The sequence below is a fragment of the Artibeus jamaicensis genome, unplaced genomic scaffold (assembly GCF_021234435.1).
Source record: "Artibeus jamaicensis isolate MK-2021 breed Jamaican fruit bat unplaced genomic scaffold, CSHL_Jam_final contig_1832, whole genome shotgun sequence".
NCBI classification, from domain to species: Eukaryota; Metazoa; Chordata; class Mammalia; order Chiroptera; family Phyllostomidae; genus Artibeus; species Artibeus jamaicensis.
The window spans coordinates 5,576,525-5,591,896 of NW_026521362.1; the positions used below are offsets into that span (position 1 = coordinate 5,576,525).

General features: G+C 35.9%; 1 protein-coding gene across 1 annotated transcript; it reads right to left on the bottom strand.

Moving 5' to 3' along the window:
• Positions 1 to 1,904: 1,904 nt before the first annotated feature.
• On the bottom strand, positions 1,905 to 14,360 carry TNFAIP6 (TNF alpha induced protein 6). The gene is made up of 6 exons (XM_037141160.2): positions 14,190 to 14,360; positions 10,921 to 11,058; positions 9,386 to 9,547; positions 5,911 to 6,139; positions 4,145 to 4,185; positions 1,905 to 2,593 (listed from the first exon to the last, which is right to left on the bottom strand). Exons 1-6 carry the CDS (start codon positions 14,281 to 14,283, stop codon positions 2,424 to 2,426), a joined length of 834 nt encoding a protein of 277 aa, XP_036997055.2. The 5' UTR covers positions 14,284 to 14,360; the 3' UTR covers positions 1,905 to 2,423.
• Between the last annotated feature and the right edge of the window lie 1,012 nt (positions 14,361 to 15,372).

Genomic DNA, 15,372 nt, shown 5'->3' on the forward strand with positions numbered 1-15,372 from the left:
GAAGAAGTTAAGGCTATGCAAAGTGAAATAAAAAAAATACACAGGAAACCAACAGTGAAGGGAGGGAAACCAGGACTCAGATCAATGATTTGGAGCAGAAGGAAGAAATAAATTTTCAGCCAGAACAGAATGAAGAAACAAGAATGCAAAAAAATGAGGAGAGGCTTAGGAACCTCCAGGACAACCTTAAATGTTCCAACATCTGAATCATAGTGCCAGAAGGAGAAGAGGAAGAGCAAGAAATGGAAAACTTATCTGAAAAAATGATGAAGGAGAACTTCCCCAGTCTGTCAAATGAAATACACTTCCAGAAAGTCCAGGAAGTCCAGGAAACTCAGAAAGTCCCAAAGAAGTTGGACCCAAGGAAGTACACATCAAGGCATATCATAATTACATTATGCAAGATTAAAGGCAAGGAGAGAATCTTAAAAGCAGCAAGAAGAAAGGAGACAATTATCTACAAAGGACTTCCCATAAGACTCTCAGCTAATTTCTCAAAAGAAGCCTTGCAGGTAAGAAGGAGCTGAAAAGAACTATTCCAAGTCATGAAAGGCAAGGACCTGTGTCCAAGATTACTCTATCCAGCAGAGCTATCATTTACAATGGAAGGACAGATAAAGTGCTTCCCAGATTAGGTCAAGTTAAAGGAGTTCATCATCACCAAGCTCTTATTATATGAAATGTCAAGGTACTTATCTAAGAAAAAGATGATCAAAACTATGAAGAGTAAAATGATGGCAAACTACAAACTATCAACTGAACCTAAAAAAAAAAAAAAGAACAAACTATGCAAACAACTAGAACAGGAACAGAATCACAGAAATGGAGACTACATGGAAGGTGGTCAGTGGGGAGGGAGAGTGGAGAGAATGGGGGAAAAGGTACAAAAAATAAGAAGCATAATTGGTAGGCACAAAATAGATGGGGGAGGGGGGAAATTGAACTCATATGTAAGACTCATGGACATAAACTAAGGGCAGGTAGAATGCTGTTGGGAGAGGGGTACAGGGTGGAGGGGAACAAAAGGGAGAAAAAAATGGGACGAGTGTAATAGCATAATCAGTAAAATATATTTTTAAAACAGACCATTAACTGATTTCTCAAAAGAAACTATGCAGGCAAGAAGGAACTGGCAAGAAGTGTTCAAAGTCATGAAAAGCAAGGCACTACACCCAAGATTACTCTATCCAGCGAAGCTATCATTTAGAATAGGACAGATAAAGTGCTTCCCAGACAAAGTAAAGCTAAAGGAGTTCATCATCACCAGGCCACTATTATATGAAATGTAAAAGGGACTTATTTAAGAAAAAGAAGATCAAAACTATGAACATTAAAAAGGCAACAAATTCACAGCTATCAATAATTCAATCTAAAACAAAGAAACCCAACAACCAGAAAGGGAACAGAGTCATAGGTATAGAGATTATTTAGAGGATTATCAGTGGGGATGGGGAAGTGGGAGAATGGGAGAAAAGGTACAAGGAATAATTAACATAATTGGCGGGTACAAAATAGACAGGGGGATGTTAAGAACAGTACAGGAAATGGAGAAGCCAAAGGATATGGACCCATGGGATTATAACCCATGGATATGAACTAAGGGGGGATTGCTGGAGGGAAGTACTGGGTGGAAGGGGGCAACTTCCTTGATAAAGTGGGACAACTGTAATAACATAATGAATACAATATACTAAAAAAGTAAAAAAGAATAACACAAAAGAAATGAAACTGGACAAATAATATATAAATCAACCATTGCAAATTCAAACCACAATGTTATGTTATTTTGCTCACCAAAAAAGAAAATTCTATTTTAATTCATCTGTGACTCAGTAAGGCTACTTTTAGCACCCTACCACAAATAATCAGAGAGCTGTACAAATGCATATGTTCAAGAATGTTTATTAAAGCAATATTTATGAAAAACAATCTAAAAACCCCATAACAGAGAGAGGCTAAAATAAAGTAAGGAACACTCATACCATGGAATATTTTATAGCTGTTCAAAATCATGATTTTACACAATACTCAGTTATATGGGGAAATGCTTAAGCTATGTATTTCGAGGTTTAAAAAGATATAAAATATAGAGCAGAATTCCAAAATTTCAAATACAAATGCGTATATACAGATACCACAAATAAAAAAATGACCAAAAGAAAAAATATGTAAATGTTAATACCTGTTATTTTCAATGTAGTGGGATTATGAGAGATTTTATTCCTTTAAAGTTTTCTGTATTTTTTTACAACACATCATCTGCACACTGTTACACTTTCCAATTTTCTCAAAATTATTAGGTATTGCATTTACATTTAGAAATGTAATAAATAAATGCTAATAACAATAATAAAAATATAAAAATGAGATCCAAGGGGTTCCAAAAGATTCAAACATAAATACTAAATGTCCTTTTTTTTGTTTTATAAATGACTAAATCTTCCAGGTAAAAAGTTTTTATTTCCAGTAGCAATAGTACTTGTATTTTTTCCTTGACTGGATTTTGATGGAGGATCCACTGCCACGTATTTGATTTGGAAACCTCCTGCCGTCACGGAAGCATCACTTAGAAACTTTAAGGTCATGACATTTCCTGGGGAGGAAGAGGATGCAAAAGAACAAAGGTGTTAGTCTCCTTCAGTTTGGCTGACAAAGATGTCCTTTCAGGGCCTCCTTTTTGACTCTCCCTCCCTCTCTTTTTAAAAATAAGGTTCTCATCCCCCATCTACTTCCTACAGCTCATAAGATGTCTTCTTTTAACATTCAGTTAACAAACTATGTCCTTACGACAAGAATAACAGATGAACAAAAGGTTTTAAAAGTTTGTTTTTCCTTGGGAGATTGTAACAGAGTAATGAATTAATAAGTTTTAAGCATCATTCATCCAAAAATTGAACAAGTAGTTCCATCTTTTCTGATAATGATGAGTAAATGAGAATTGTGGGCAAGGCTAGGGTGTGTGAGTAATGTAGCTAGTAGCATCTGAGCTTGAGGACTGTTGCTTTTAATTGCGTAAGCATTGTGATAATTTGATGGTTTGAAGAAAAAATATAGCATCTAAAATGCCAAATACTAATGCTGTTGATGAAAATTAAAAGAAAAATGACATCTAAGAAAATAAATGTTCTTAGCCAGAAAATAGTTTGGGTTAATAGCAGTGGTATTGCTTAATGAGATAAGTTTGTGCTACTGCAAGGACATTTCTTGAGGTTACATTACATGGAACAAAGGCATACAAAATAATTTGCAGGAGGGAAACAATTTGGAAATCATTGCCTACCATAGGTAGCCTTTTGAGATGCACTATGCATAATAAACATATTAAAAGGTCTCTGCTGTCTTCCAACAAAGAGACCTTTTTAACATTATTGAACCCTATGTTACCCAAATTTATTTGACTTTAGAGCCCTTTTCTCATGTAGCACCCGTTTAAAAACTTTTTACGGTACTGTGCTCTTTACAACTCTCTGTAGGAAATGCTATACTAAGATTTAAAAATGTAATAAATAAGTTGTAAAATTTGTTTCAGTGGCAGAAGGTCTTTTTTTCAGTCCTCACTTGAGGACATGTTTATTGATTTTAGAGAGAGGGGAAGGGAAAGAGAGAGAAAGAAACACATCCATGTGAGAAACATCATTTGGTTGCCTCCCATATTTGCTGGGACCGGGGATGGAGTCCACAACCATCCCCAGTCCAGGGATGTAAGAGTGCCCTGGCAAGAGGTCAAACCACAACCTTTTGGCCTATGGGATGATGCTCCAACCAACTTAGCCACCCAGCCAGGGCAACAGAAGGTATTTTTAAGTACTTTATAAATTACTTCGTTAACAATGAAAAATTTTGGCCTTTTATTATATTTTATGGAAATTACAATCCACAGCAGTATTCATGAATTTGCAGATTCAAGACTGTCTCAGACTGCAATTTTCTGCAGATAGCAAGAGTCTACACATTTTCAGTGTAAGAAGTTGGCATAAATCTTTCTTTAAAAAAAATACTTCGAATTTCACAAGCTAGCAAGCTACATCTGTCCACAGTTCTCTCAACTTGAAAAAGTAAATAGTAATGACTACTGAGTCTTTCACTTTCAATGACACTGAGAAAAGAAATCATAGTTTTGGGTTCCTTAATTTAGAGCCATTACCTGTACTAATGATGTCTTCTGGAAGCTCATTCCCACAGTATCTGAAAAGGAATTTTTTAAAAAAGAGAGGTCACATGAATGAATCTTATATAGCTATTGCAAGTAGCTCTTATCAATAACTAAAGTGCTTTATTTCCCCTAACTAATGGCTCATTTTACTAATATTTTATTGTTTTTTATTTGACTTTGTAAGGAGGAAGAGGGTAAAACATTATTTGAAGTAATCTTCTCAATGAAGTAATGAGATTCCTAAGAAAGGATCTGTGGCATTTCCACTCTCTGTACCTACAAAACTATTTGTGCAGCAGACCATTGGAATCTTTCAGGAAAATTAACAATTTGTTTCTGATTAATCCCATACAGTTTTCTTCACAGTAGAAAGACAATGAGTATATAGTTGGTGATAATTATATTTTGAAATTCTAAAGTATACAGATTCAAACATAGAAAAATTACATTGGAACTTATAGATGTAAGAGAATTTGATTTTAATAAAAATTGTACCTTGAAAGGGACTCCCTTGCACATTATATAAAAGCTGAGGGCTCTGTCAGTTTCCAAAAGTGTAATTTATTTCAGAGGGGTGGAAAGTCTATTATACAGGTAAATTCCACAATATAAATTTATAACCTATTGAAATTCTTTAAAAATGGTAAAGGTCTTGTTTTTTAAATCTAGGGCTATAACTGATTTGTGAAACTAGGTTTAGAATAAAAGCATCATCCTAAATCCAAGGAAGGAGGTACATTCTTTCAAAAAATATTTTGTCCTTAATTCCTTCAACCCACTTCATGTCTTTTTGAAACTACTTTAAAAACTATTTGTATTTTTTTTGTATAGCAGTAGTCTCAGCCAAAGAACAAAACAAAACAAAGCAAAAAACACTTCTCTCCAAAAAGTTGTTCATTTATGCAAGAAATGCCTTTGTTTTCTTTGTATTTAATTACACATTTCAAAGTCTACATAAAAATTCTTGAGTCTGTCATTTTTAATTGTCCCCAATATCATATTCTTTTATTAAATAACTGTCATGGATAATGGATAATTGATAACTGATAGTCTAAGGACATTATTAAATAGGTGTTTTCTGAATATAGAAAACACCTAATTGCTCACTCTTTAAATTGCAATATTTTGTGAGGCTTTCAAAATTTAAACTATATTAAATTTGGGGGGAAAAACACAAAAATATTGTGTCTCACCACACATGTTGAAAACCAAGGGAGAAATATTGAGGAAAAGAGCAGTTGCTTTTTATGGCAAAGAAAGCTATTTTTAAGAAGATTCCTATTGTAGGTTTAGCTAAATTGTGTGAAAGAAGAAACTATAATTTGCTTATTTGCTTTATACCCATAATACTTAGCACAATGCTTTGTACCCAGAAAAAGGTACCAATTACTGAATTTATCATTATTTTTAGAGGTTGAAAGAAATTAGAACACTTAAAATTTCAATGAATTTCCCATCTCACATCATTCTTTTTCCTGTTGTTAGTTAATCCTGAGGTCTTTCTAAATAGACTATAAAACTAATTGTTACAGTTTAACAATAATCAAAAGGTGGCTATCACTATTTTAAAAAATAAGTAGCAGCTGACGGTGATTTAACATGCTATGAAAAATCTCTGTTTAAAAAGCATATGGTGTTGCAGGAGTGTAGAAACACTGGAAGATTAATATTGTAGGGACAGTTAGGGGAAATTAAAGAAACATTAAACACAGTCTCGAATGTTCCTTTAGCTTCATGTATGGGGAAACAACACATACCTTCCCACAAAGCCATGGATATCGTCGTAACTGTCATATATTTCAAAATAGTCAGCCAGGCAACCTGGGTCATCTTCAAGGTCAAAGTTCAAGAAACTCAGGTGAATACGCTGACCATACTGGAGTCTAATATGCCAGTAGCAGATCTGGTTATCATCATACTCATTTGGGAAGCCTGGAGATTTAAAAATTCTCTTTGGATCTGTAAAGGTACCACCACATTCTTTTGCTGAAATGGGAAAAAAAGATAAGAAAGCATTAGAAAAAATTATTCCTACTTTAAAATGATATTCGCATCATAGTATTCATCTATTTATTACTTTTTATGAAATAGTAAATAGCTTAAATACATCACTTGTACTATATAGTGTATTCTTGCATCTAAAGAATAAATGAATTTTTCATCAATAATTGCTCAATACTCTAAAATAAGCAGACATTTGTGAATTTAAAAAAAATAAAGCAGCAGGCCCTGGCTGGTGTAGCTCAGTGGATTGAGCACGGGTCTGTGAACCAGAGGATCGTGGTTCGGTTCCCAGTCAGGGCACATGCCTGGGTTGAGTTTCAGGCCAGTTCCCAGCAGGGGACCCACAAGAGGCAACCAAACATTGATATTCTCTCCCTCTCTCCTTCCCTTCCCCTCTAAAGATAAATAAACAAAATCTTAAAAAAAAAAATAAAATAAAGCAGCAATAAAAAAAGTAATTTAACTGTGCTCCTGGTTACATTTTCTGCTTCTTTTTACCATTTAAGCATAAAATGCACAAATCTCATGAGTACACATCCATATGCTTTGACAAATATGTATATTCATGCTACCAACAGCCCAGTCAAGACGGCAGGGATTTTTTGTCCTGTGGTGTCATCCCTGTGTCTTCAGGGACTGGAATATTTAGAATAAAGAGTCTAATAAATTCTGTTTGGAAAATCATTATAGAATTTCAAGATTACAAGAGACCTTGAAGGTCACTCTAATCCAGTTACAAGGAGTAATTTATAATCTTTTTGTACTCTTTTTATGGGTTTTCATGTAAATAAACACCTAGTCTTATTTGAGAATTTGGTCAATATATTTATGTTTGTTTTTTAAAGTCATTTTTCTTAAAATAAAAAAAAAATTATAAATTTGAGATGGAGAAAGACAGATGTCAGTTTGTTGTTCCACTTATCTATGCATTCATCAGCTGATTCCTGTTTGTGCCCTGACCGGGGATGGAACCCATAACCCTGGCATAACAGATCAATGCTCTAACCAACTGAACTACACAGCCAGGGCTCATTTTTTAAAAAATTTTATTTTATGGATTTATATTGGGTCACATAATCTGTTATAAGAACAACCTCAGCCAGAACAAATGACTTGTAGTATGACCCAGAGGGAAAGCTGTGGGTGGTCCCTGATTAATTTTAATACCATATCAAGTAAGAGTCTAGTGTCTTGAAAAATAAAATAAAACCTGGACAGTCAAAAGTAATCTGGGGAGTGCTGACTCTGGTAGCAGTCGATATTTTTCATTTTATCAATTTCAGGCTTCTGCCAAGAATATTCTTCTTTAAAGTAACTATTGAAGAAAAGTATAGCATCTTTACTGCCATAGATGTTAAGGAAGCTTATGTCCATGATAGAAGAGGGTTTTAGAAAGGTTGGGGAGTGACACAGATCGGGGGTCTAGTACGGGTGCTCTGTGACCGCCCACATCTCAGTTTCTTCACCGGGATAATAAGCACAATCACATCTCCCCTATCACTTCCCACAGGATTACTCTGAGGATAAAATAGGGACGATAACTTAAGAAAGTTATAGAAGATGTAAGCTATTCTTATTACATTATTAAAATGTATACAATGCATAGTTTATATACGTACTTAAATCTGTACAGTGCCAGCTTTTGGAGTGACTCACTCTGTCCTGTGAAATCTTTTCTTTGTCGTATACTATTAGGTTAGGATAAACATTCAAATATTGAACTATTTTGGTTGTCTGTTTAGCTATATCTATTCTGTTGGATATTTTATGTTACGTGTAGTCTTTGCCTCATATTTTTATTTTGAAAATAATAGATTCACAAAGTTGACTAGATCCCTGAGGACCTAGCCTAAGTTTGGATAAGTTACTTAAGCTATTTATTTATTGATTGATAAGATTTTATGTATGTATGTATGTATGTATTTATGTATGTATTTTAGAGAGAAGGGAAGAAAGGAATAAAGAGAGGGAGAGAAACATCAATGTGCCAGAGGAAAAAAAAATCAATTGGTTGCTTCTTGCCCACTTCCACCTGGGAACTGTGGCCTGCAACCAGGCACATGCCCTGACTAGGAATGGAACCAATGGCCTTTCTGTTTTCAGGCAGTGCTCAACCCACTGTGCCACACCAGGCAGGACTATTCATTTATATTTTAATCCTTACCTGGGGATAAGTTTTTATTGATTTTAGAGAGAGAGAAAAGAGTCAGAGAAGGAGAGAGACAAAGAGAAAAACACTGATTTGAGAGAGAAACATCAATCGGTTGCTTCCCATATGTGCCCCAACCAGGATCGATCCTGCAACCTTTTGGTGTATGGGGCCACATTCCAACCAACTGAGCACTCAGCCAGGGCAATTACTTAAGCTCTTAAATCCTTTTCCTGATTTCTAAAACGGTATAGCTCTTGCCAGTGTGGCTCAGTTGGTTGGAGCATTATCTTGTACACCAAAAGGTTGAAGGTCCAACTTCTAGTCAGGGCATATACTGTATTTTGCTGTCTATAATATGCACATTTTTGCCCAAATTTTTGAGAAAAAATAAGGATGCACATTATGCATGGGTGGTACTAATTCTGTATCTATATAAATGTTTTTAATTCTTTTACTTATATTTATAATGTAATGTAGAAATTGAAGAAGACGATACTTCTGATGTTGACAGTGATGAAGAGTTCTTGGCCTCCTCTGTTGTGTAAATACCATAAATTTGTTACTGGCACATAAAATTTCTTATATTTGAACCATAATGTGTTCAAAAATAAATGTTAAAATTTATTTATAATACACAAAACAAGTATCTATATATAAATAAATAAATAATTTAATTAAAGGTTCAAATGAGAGATTTTTTCCCCCTGAAAGTTTGAGCACATTATACACAGCACATTATACACACCAAAATATGGGCACCTAGTGTACAGGTTTGATCTTGATGGGGATGGAGATGGGAGGCAACCTACTGGTATTTCTCTCTCTCTCTCAAATCAATAAACATTAAAAAATTTTTAAATGGGTATAATAATACTTCCATGCAGGGTGGTGAACACTGAGTGACAGTAGATTAAGGAACATAAGTCGGTGTCTAACACAGCATAATCAATGTGTAGTAGTTATTAGTAATCATCATCACTAAATTGATTTGTGTCTGGAAAAAAGTTATTTTGTCTTAACAACCTCTCAGTAATGTAACTTTTTGCAAAATATAAAATTTATTATTTTTAACAAACCATGTGGGTTGTAGCAATAAGCATCCCATTTTTCACTCCTATTGAGACGGATTCCGTAATCAATAATACCAGTTTTTCCAAATCCACAGTTGGGCCCTGGTTTCACAATGGGGTATCCAACTCTGCCCTTGGCCATCCACCCAGCAGCACAGACATGAAATCCTGCAAGAGAATGAATGGGTTTTATACTTAACTGGTAAACTAAGCTGAGAGAAGCTCATCTTTACAATGATGGCCCCTTCCAGTTGTTACAGTTTCATGCAAAAGGGGGGAAATTGGAACACCTATTAAAATATAACATCTGACTTTAACTAGAAAAATTACATCTTGAAAAATAAGATGCAAATGAACTAGAAATCATAATGCCATGAATATGAAAACAATGCACGTTCAGAGCTGGCTTCTGCCTTCTTTTCACCAATGACCTATCTAGTGCAATGAGGTAATTTCTGAAATTACTATCAACCATGAAAAAACTTTTCAGATGATAGTTTAATTAATTTCTATTTTAGGACCAATTAAAATATTGCTAATATTTTTAAAAATTTGAAGAGGGATAAAAGCACTCATAAATTTCAAACAAGGTCTCAGTCCTCTGGAGGCTGTTCAAATATTTGCCACTTCAAGTCCAGGGCAGCTAATAAGGGCTCTGTATCCATCATACCAGTTACTGTGTCACTCAGTCCTGTGGGACCAGAATGAACAGTTACCTGGGGAGACTTTGGGGCATTTTAGAGAACATCTGTATTTTCACCTTGGGTAATGTATAATAATAGCATAACATTTGCCAGCTGTTTTCCTATCAGCAAAGGCATTTCTTCAATGGAGAAGAGTTCCAAATGTGAGTGGCCCTTTGCAAACTCCTGAAAGCCCAAGTGAGATGGTAGCAGGCCATTTTTTAAAATAAAGAAACAAAAAGCACTTGTTGATAATTGGGTTTTCAACAGGTCTCCTGACATCATTTTCCTAGTTCCTTTCTCCTGCCATCTCATAACTTGCTTATCCTCCTTTTCCTCATAGTTTTTAATCCTGAAATACAAATGCATTCTCCTATGTAATGTTAAAAAGAAAACATTAAAAATTTAGGAAAAAGCCACTAAATTCAATGTTTTATCCTGCCAAGTAAATTTCCTTGTAAGATTCAATGTAGTAACTTCATCCAACTGCTGAGAAACCCATACTCAGAAGTCAATAAGAGATGGAACAGTATTAAAGATGAATAGTAATGGCTTTAAATTTATGAGGAATTTAAATGATATTGAGTTAATGTCTTCATGTTTTCTTATAATTTTCATTTATTATCTCACAATGGGTTGTGTCCCCAAATAAGTTGCTAGTACTAGGAACTTTCCACTAGCTAGTGCTAGGCAGAGAAGATGGGAAAAGCCGAGAGCAGAGATGGCATAGGGGGCTTAGAGAACAGTTAGCAGGGTAGAATAGAGAAGATTTAACTGAAGGGTTATAGGAAAGGTGGAATATTCCCCCACCCACCCACCCTCGAGGGCGACAAAGAAAGTCATTGTCAAATCATTTACCAATTTTTCTGGCTGCCTCTAGCTGCTTGTAAGTGGCGAGACGGCCACCTTCATATTCACACACCTTCTTTGCTTCTGTGTAGTTGAGCTTGTACTTGCCAGACCGAGCTTCTCTGTGGTACACGCCTGCTGCTTGTTCTGTGAATTCACAAAATGTCATAAGTGCACTACTATAATTCTTGTGGAACAAGGGAAATTTTGTGACCTCAGCTGGAAGATTACATCAGCTATTGTTCCTGCCAAAGGGTTCCCTAGTTCAGCTGCCTTGGGTAACTACATTTTTCATTGTTAGAAAGCTTTGGGGAAAATTATGGATGAGGGGGAATTTTCGGGAAATCTGGTAGCATAGACAGAAATTCAAGGCTAAGTTATATTTCTGAACGGACAGCATGAAAGAGTTTTAGCACATTGTATTTCTACACTACCAAAGGTGAAAAAGTTTTTTACTTTTTTTGGCTTTAAATCACATAGAACTTGGAAAGGTAACTCATAGAAGAAAAAGGGAGGTGAAGGCAAAGGAAACCATGAAAATTGACCCATTTGTAGGCTCACAATTATGGAGAAAAATAAACCCACATATCCATTTGAGGGAAATGACTAACAATATAATTGAGAATTTAGTACACAAATAAAAAACTGAGGGAAAGTTTGAAGGAATCTAAAGCAAACAAATATTACATTAGGAAAAAGAAAATTGCCCTGGCCAGGTAAGCTCAGTTTGTTGGAGCATTGTCCCCAATATGCCGAGGCTGCAGGTTCAATCCCCAGTCAGGGCACACACAAGAATGAACAAATGAATGCATCAGTAAGTGGAACAACAAATGGCTGTTTTTCTCTCTTTCTCTTCTTTTCTCTCTCTCTCAAATCAATAAACAAAAGAGTTAAAAAAAACAACCCTAGATTCAAACACAGCAGAGAAAAACCTGGGCACACCTAACTACTGGTTCCTAAGTTCTTTATCTGTTTTGTTTTCTTGTAGTTCATATTTGTTCCCAACATATTTTCAGTGGTGCTAAATCATACGTGAGTTGTCTCCCAGTAGATCACTATTTAAATTGATTGTTTTGAGTTGGGAGCGCATTTCACCATGGAAACAATGTGGAAGGATTCCCAGGACAGTAATCATAGGACAGCTCTAACCGTTCCAAATAGACTGCCACAATGGTTCAGTCCCTGCAGCCTGTCCTGTGCATTCATTCAGCTACCATCAAGACCACTTTCAATGAGAACACATATATCCTGGCAGGCAGTGACATGGAGGGGGCTCTGTTAGAAATACTGTTCCTTGCTCCTCCCCAGGCTGAAGTAGACATTGCCACAGTTGAACAGGGGATACTGTTTGGCATTTTCCCTGTTTTTCTGGACTGCAGGGGATCCTTTTATATATTATATGGTAAAGGCCCATTACTGAAGAACTTAATCAGTCTGATACTTCTAAATCAGAGAACACAAGGTCATTACCCCCTTTTTATGGTAAAGCCTCACTTCACTGCACTTTCACTAGTTTCCAATCTGGTTGTTTTGAGCATATTCTGTGAGGTACTTTGCCAGGTGCCATGGATCAAGTCCTGTGCCCAAGCAACTTGGACACTTGTGGGCAATGCAAGCACAGATGGTCCCTGTTTATGATGGTTCAATTTACAATACCAGAGTTAAAAATCGACCTTAGGGGTCCTCTATTTCAGCTTTCTCATCTTACCAGGGTGGAACCAAGACCAAGGGTTTAAAGTGCCTTTTTCTTGATAGTTGCTATCTGATTCTTGCCAACTCCCTTTCCTCCTTAAATAGTTTTTAATACTATATTGACCTAACCAACTGTAAATAATTTGTGCCAGGTTGACTGGTCAATAATTTGTCCCAGATTGAAGCAAGTGCAATTACCCCAAACCTCAAATTTGCAGCACACTATTAACAAACATTCGGGCTTGCTCTCTCTACCTCCAGGACCGAACTTCTATAATTCAGGTTTATATTTTTGTAAAACACAAAATTGCTTCTTAAGAAAACCAACAATAGCTCCAAATTACTTGATCATCAGAAAGTTTTACAGCATTTCACAGTTCATCCATGTGGGTTTCATTGTTACTAGCTTCATGACAATCTTTCTCATGTCTAAAAATATGTGCATATTTCCAAGTATGATTGCGTGCAGTGACAATAAACAGAGACTTGTTCATTCCTCTAGTAAATCTCAGACCCCATCTTGGCCAAATGGATCTCACTGTTCTGCATGAGACTAGCTCACTGGCTCAAGCTGCAAAAAGAGGGGGCAAGGCTGTGCATTGCAAATCAAGCTTTTTAATGAAATCCACATGACTGTGGTTATTATTACCAGAGAGAAACAGGCTGAAATATTCTATAACTGTGTGCTGCTTAGCAAGCACAAAACCAAGATGTAGGTTAATTTTGCTTTCGCTTTATTTTCTTATTTTATACAAGAATCCCTCAATTTTCTTCCCGAGAATTCAAAATATTTTCACTATCAAATACAGTAATGGACATAAAGCACCATTAATTTGTATCATGAAAATGAAAGTATTGTTCAGAATACTATACAGGGTATTTTGGGTTTTGAGGATTTGGCTTTTTTGGTCTATTGTTTATATTCACAGTTAGGCCCGCATCATTCCTCACTTATAGTTAACAAGACCAACAACAGAAGCAACTTTTCTTGTCTACCAAAAGGGGTAAAAAAATGTACATGGATAGTTCAAAAAAAGGAATCAAAGTGGTAAGAAAGCATTCAGAAATACAAGCTTTAACTTTTTTTTTCTGTATTATAAGCTGGCTTCATCAAACTAGTCAAAAGTTGTTTGAAAAAAGCAAGCTATGTCCTGCAGGTCAGAATACCTGGAGGAATGATTATAAAGTTATTGTATATCCCATTTTACCTGTTATGGTCCTGGTACTATTACCTGCTATAAAATCTGACTGCAAATGCATTTGTTGTTGTTAAAGAAACATGCCCCACTATGCCACCACATCTGCTCTGAAAAATTTAAAATATATTTTCATATGGAATATAATATTAACCTCTATTTTTCCCAAACAATTTACTTTATAAAAAGCCATTTTTTTAATTTTAGAAGGCAGGAACACTATTTAAAAATGGTATATCTTTCCCAGATATACCATTTTCTTTCCTAAGCATTTTCTTTGCAAACATCAGGCTTCAACAGAACAGAAAAAACTGTGGCTTTGATTCACTTCTCCATCAATTCAAAGAAGTGACATTTCCAACAAGAAGCTCAATGAGTGAAGTTTCTTACCGAGCCATATGGAGTTGTGAAATATCCCGTTCTTGTATCCCCATCCGTGAGCCTCTTCCCACAGCAAGAGAAAGACGTAAATTAAGAAGATCATATCTTGGTCGTAGAGAAGTAATAGCCTGTTAGGGGCTCCTCAGCATAAATTCTCAGAGCAGAGGCTGCAATGCGACTGAAACATCTGGTTTCCACATCTTTTAAATGGTTTTTTCAACTGTGAGGTCAGCAACTATTCTCCAATGGCATTTCCCGCTGCAGAGTTTCACAATTAACTCAGTGTCTGAAGCAAATCCTCAGACTCATTTGCATTGGCAACTGCAACTGAGGATATAGTGATCATCTACATTCTAAAATTCACTTACATGAGAAGGGGTTCATTAATGCTGTCCGTCACAGACACTTTTCTATTGGGAAGTTTGTATAACTTGATGCAGAGTCAGCAGTGATTTAAAACAAAAAGTGTGCACAATTTGGCACATCCTAAACCATCTCCAGGGATGTAGAATTTCTTTACCCTCTGTCTGCTTTTCTCCTGGTGTAGGGTCTGTTGCATCCTTGGTTTATTGTGGTTAGCAGGTAAATACATCAGCTCCCAGAAATGTAGTGCAGTTTTAGAGCCTTAAGACATTCTGGCAGCATTCTAACACAAATTTCCCCAAGGCAAAAATCCTTGAAATTTGCAGGGGAAATGTGGGTAGGTAGATAGTCATACTTAATAAAAATATGATGCTACCTTGCCCAACACTGTAACTTTGAAGATGATCAAAAGAGCAGGTGATAATTATCGTAGTAAAGTCACACGCCTTAAATATCCCAAACTTTGTTCTCCTTATCTGAAGGGTTTTTTGGTAACAGGTCTGGCGATAACCCCAGTGTTCTGATGCTAGTGGTATTTCCTGTTGACCGACAGCCAGTTTTTGGCAGCTTTTGCTTCTTTTTCTTGTAAGTTGTTCTTTGCTACTTGGTGTCTCTACTCTTGCCACCGAACTATTTCCCATTTGCTTCCATTATGTTTGTTTCTCTCATATTGAACACCTTCATAGTTGTTTCAGTGACTGGAATTCTTTGAAAAAAGCAAATTTCTGGACATGCTCTGGTCTGAAGTTAGCCCTGAATCTCTTAGATCTCACTGCATTGAATATCGAAGACTTGTCTTGGTCTCATCTCTCCTCAGAAAAGCAGTTGT

Excerpts from the sequence above, each read along its gene's own strand:
- TNFAIP6 (XM_037141160.2), bottom strand. The coding sequence starts at position 14,283 with ATGATCTTCTTAATTTACGTCTTTCTCTTGCTGTGGGAAGAGGCTCAC. Across the intron at positions 4,186-5,910 it reads ATCCATGGCTTTGTGGGAAG|ATACTGTGGGAATGAGCTTC; the intron begins GTATGTGTTGTT and ends ATTCCTTTTCAG. Across the intron at positions 2,594-4,144 it reads AGAAGACATCATTAGTACAG|GAAATGTCATGACCTTAAAG; the intron begins GTAATGGCTCTA and ends CTTCCTCCCCAG.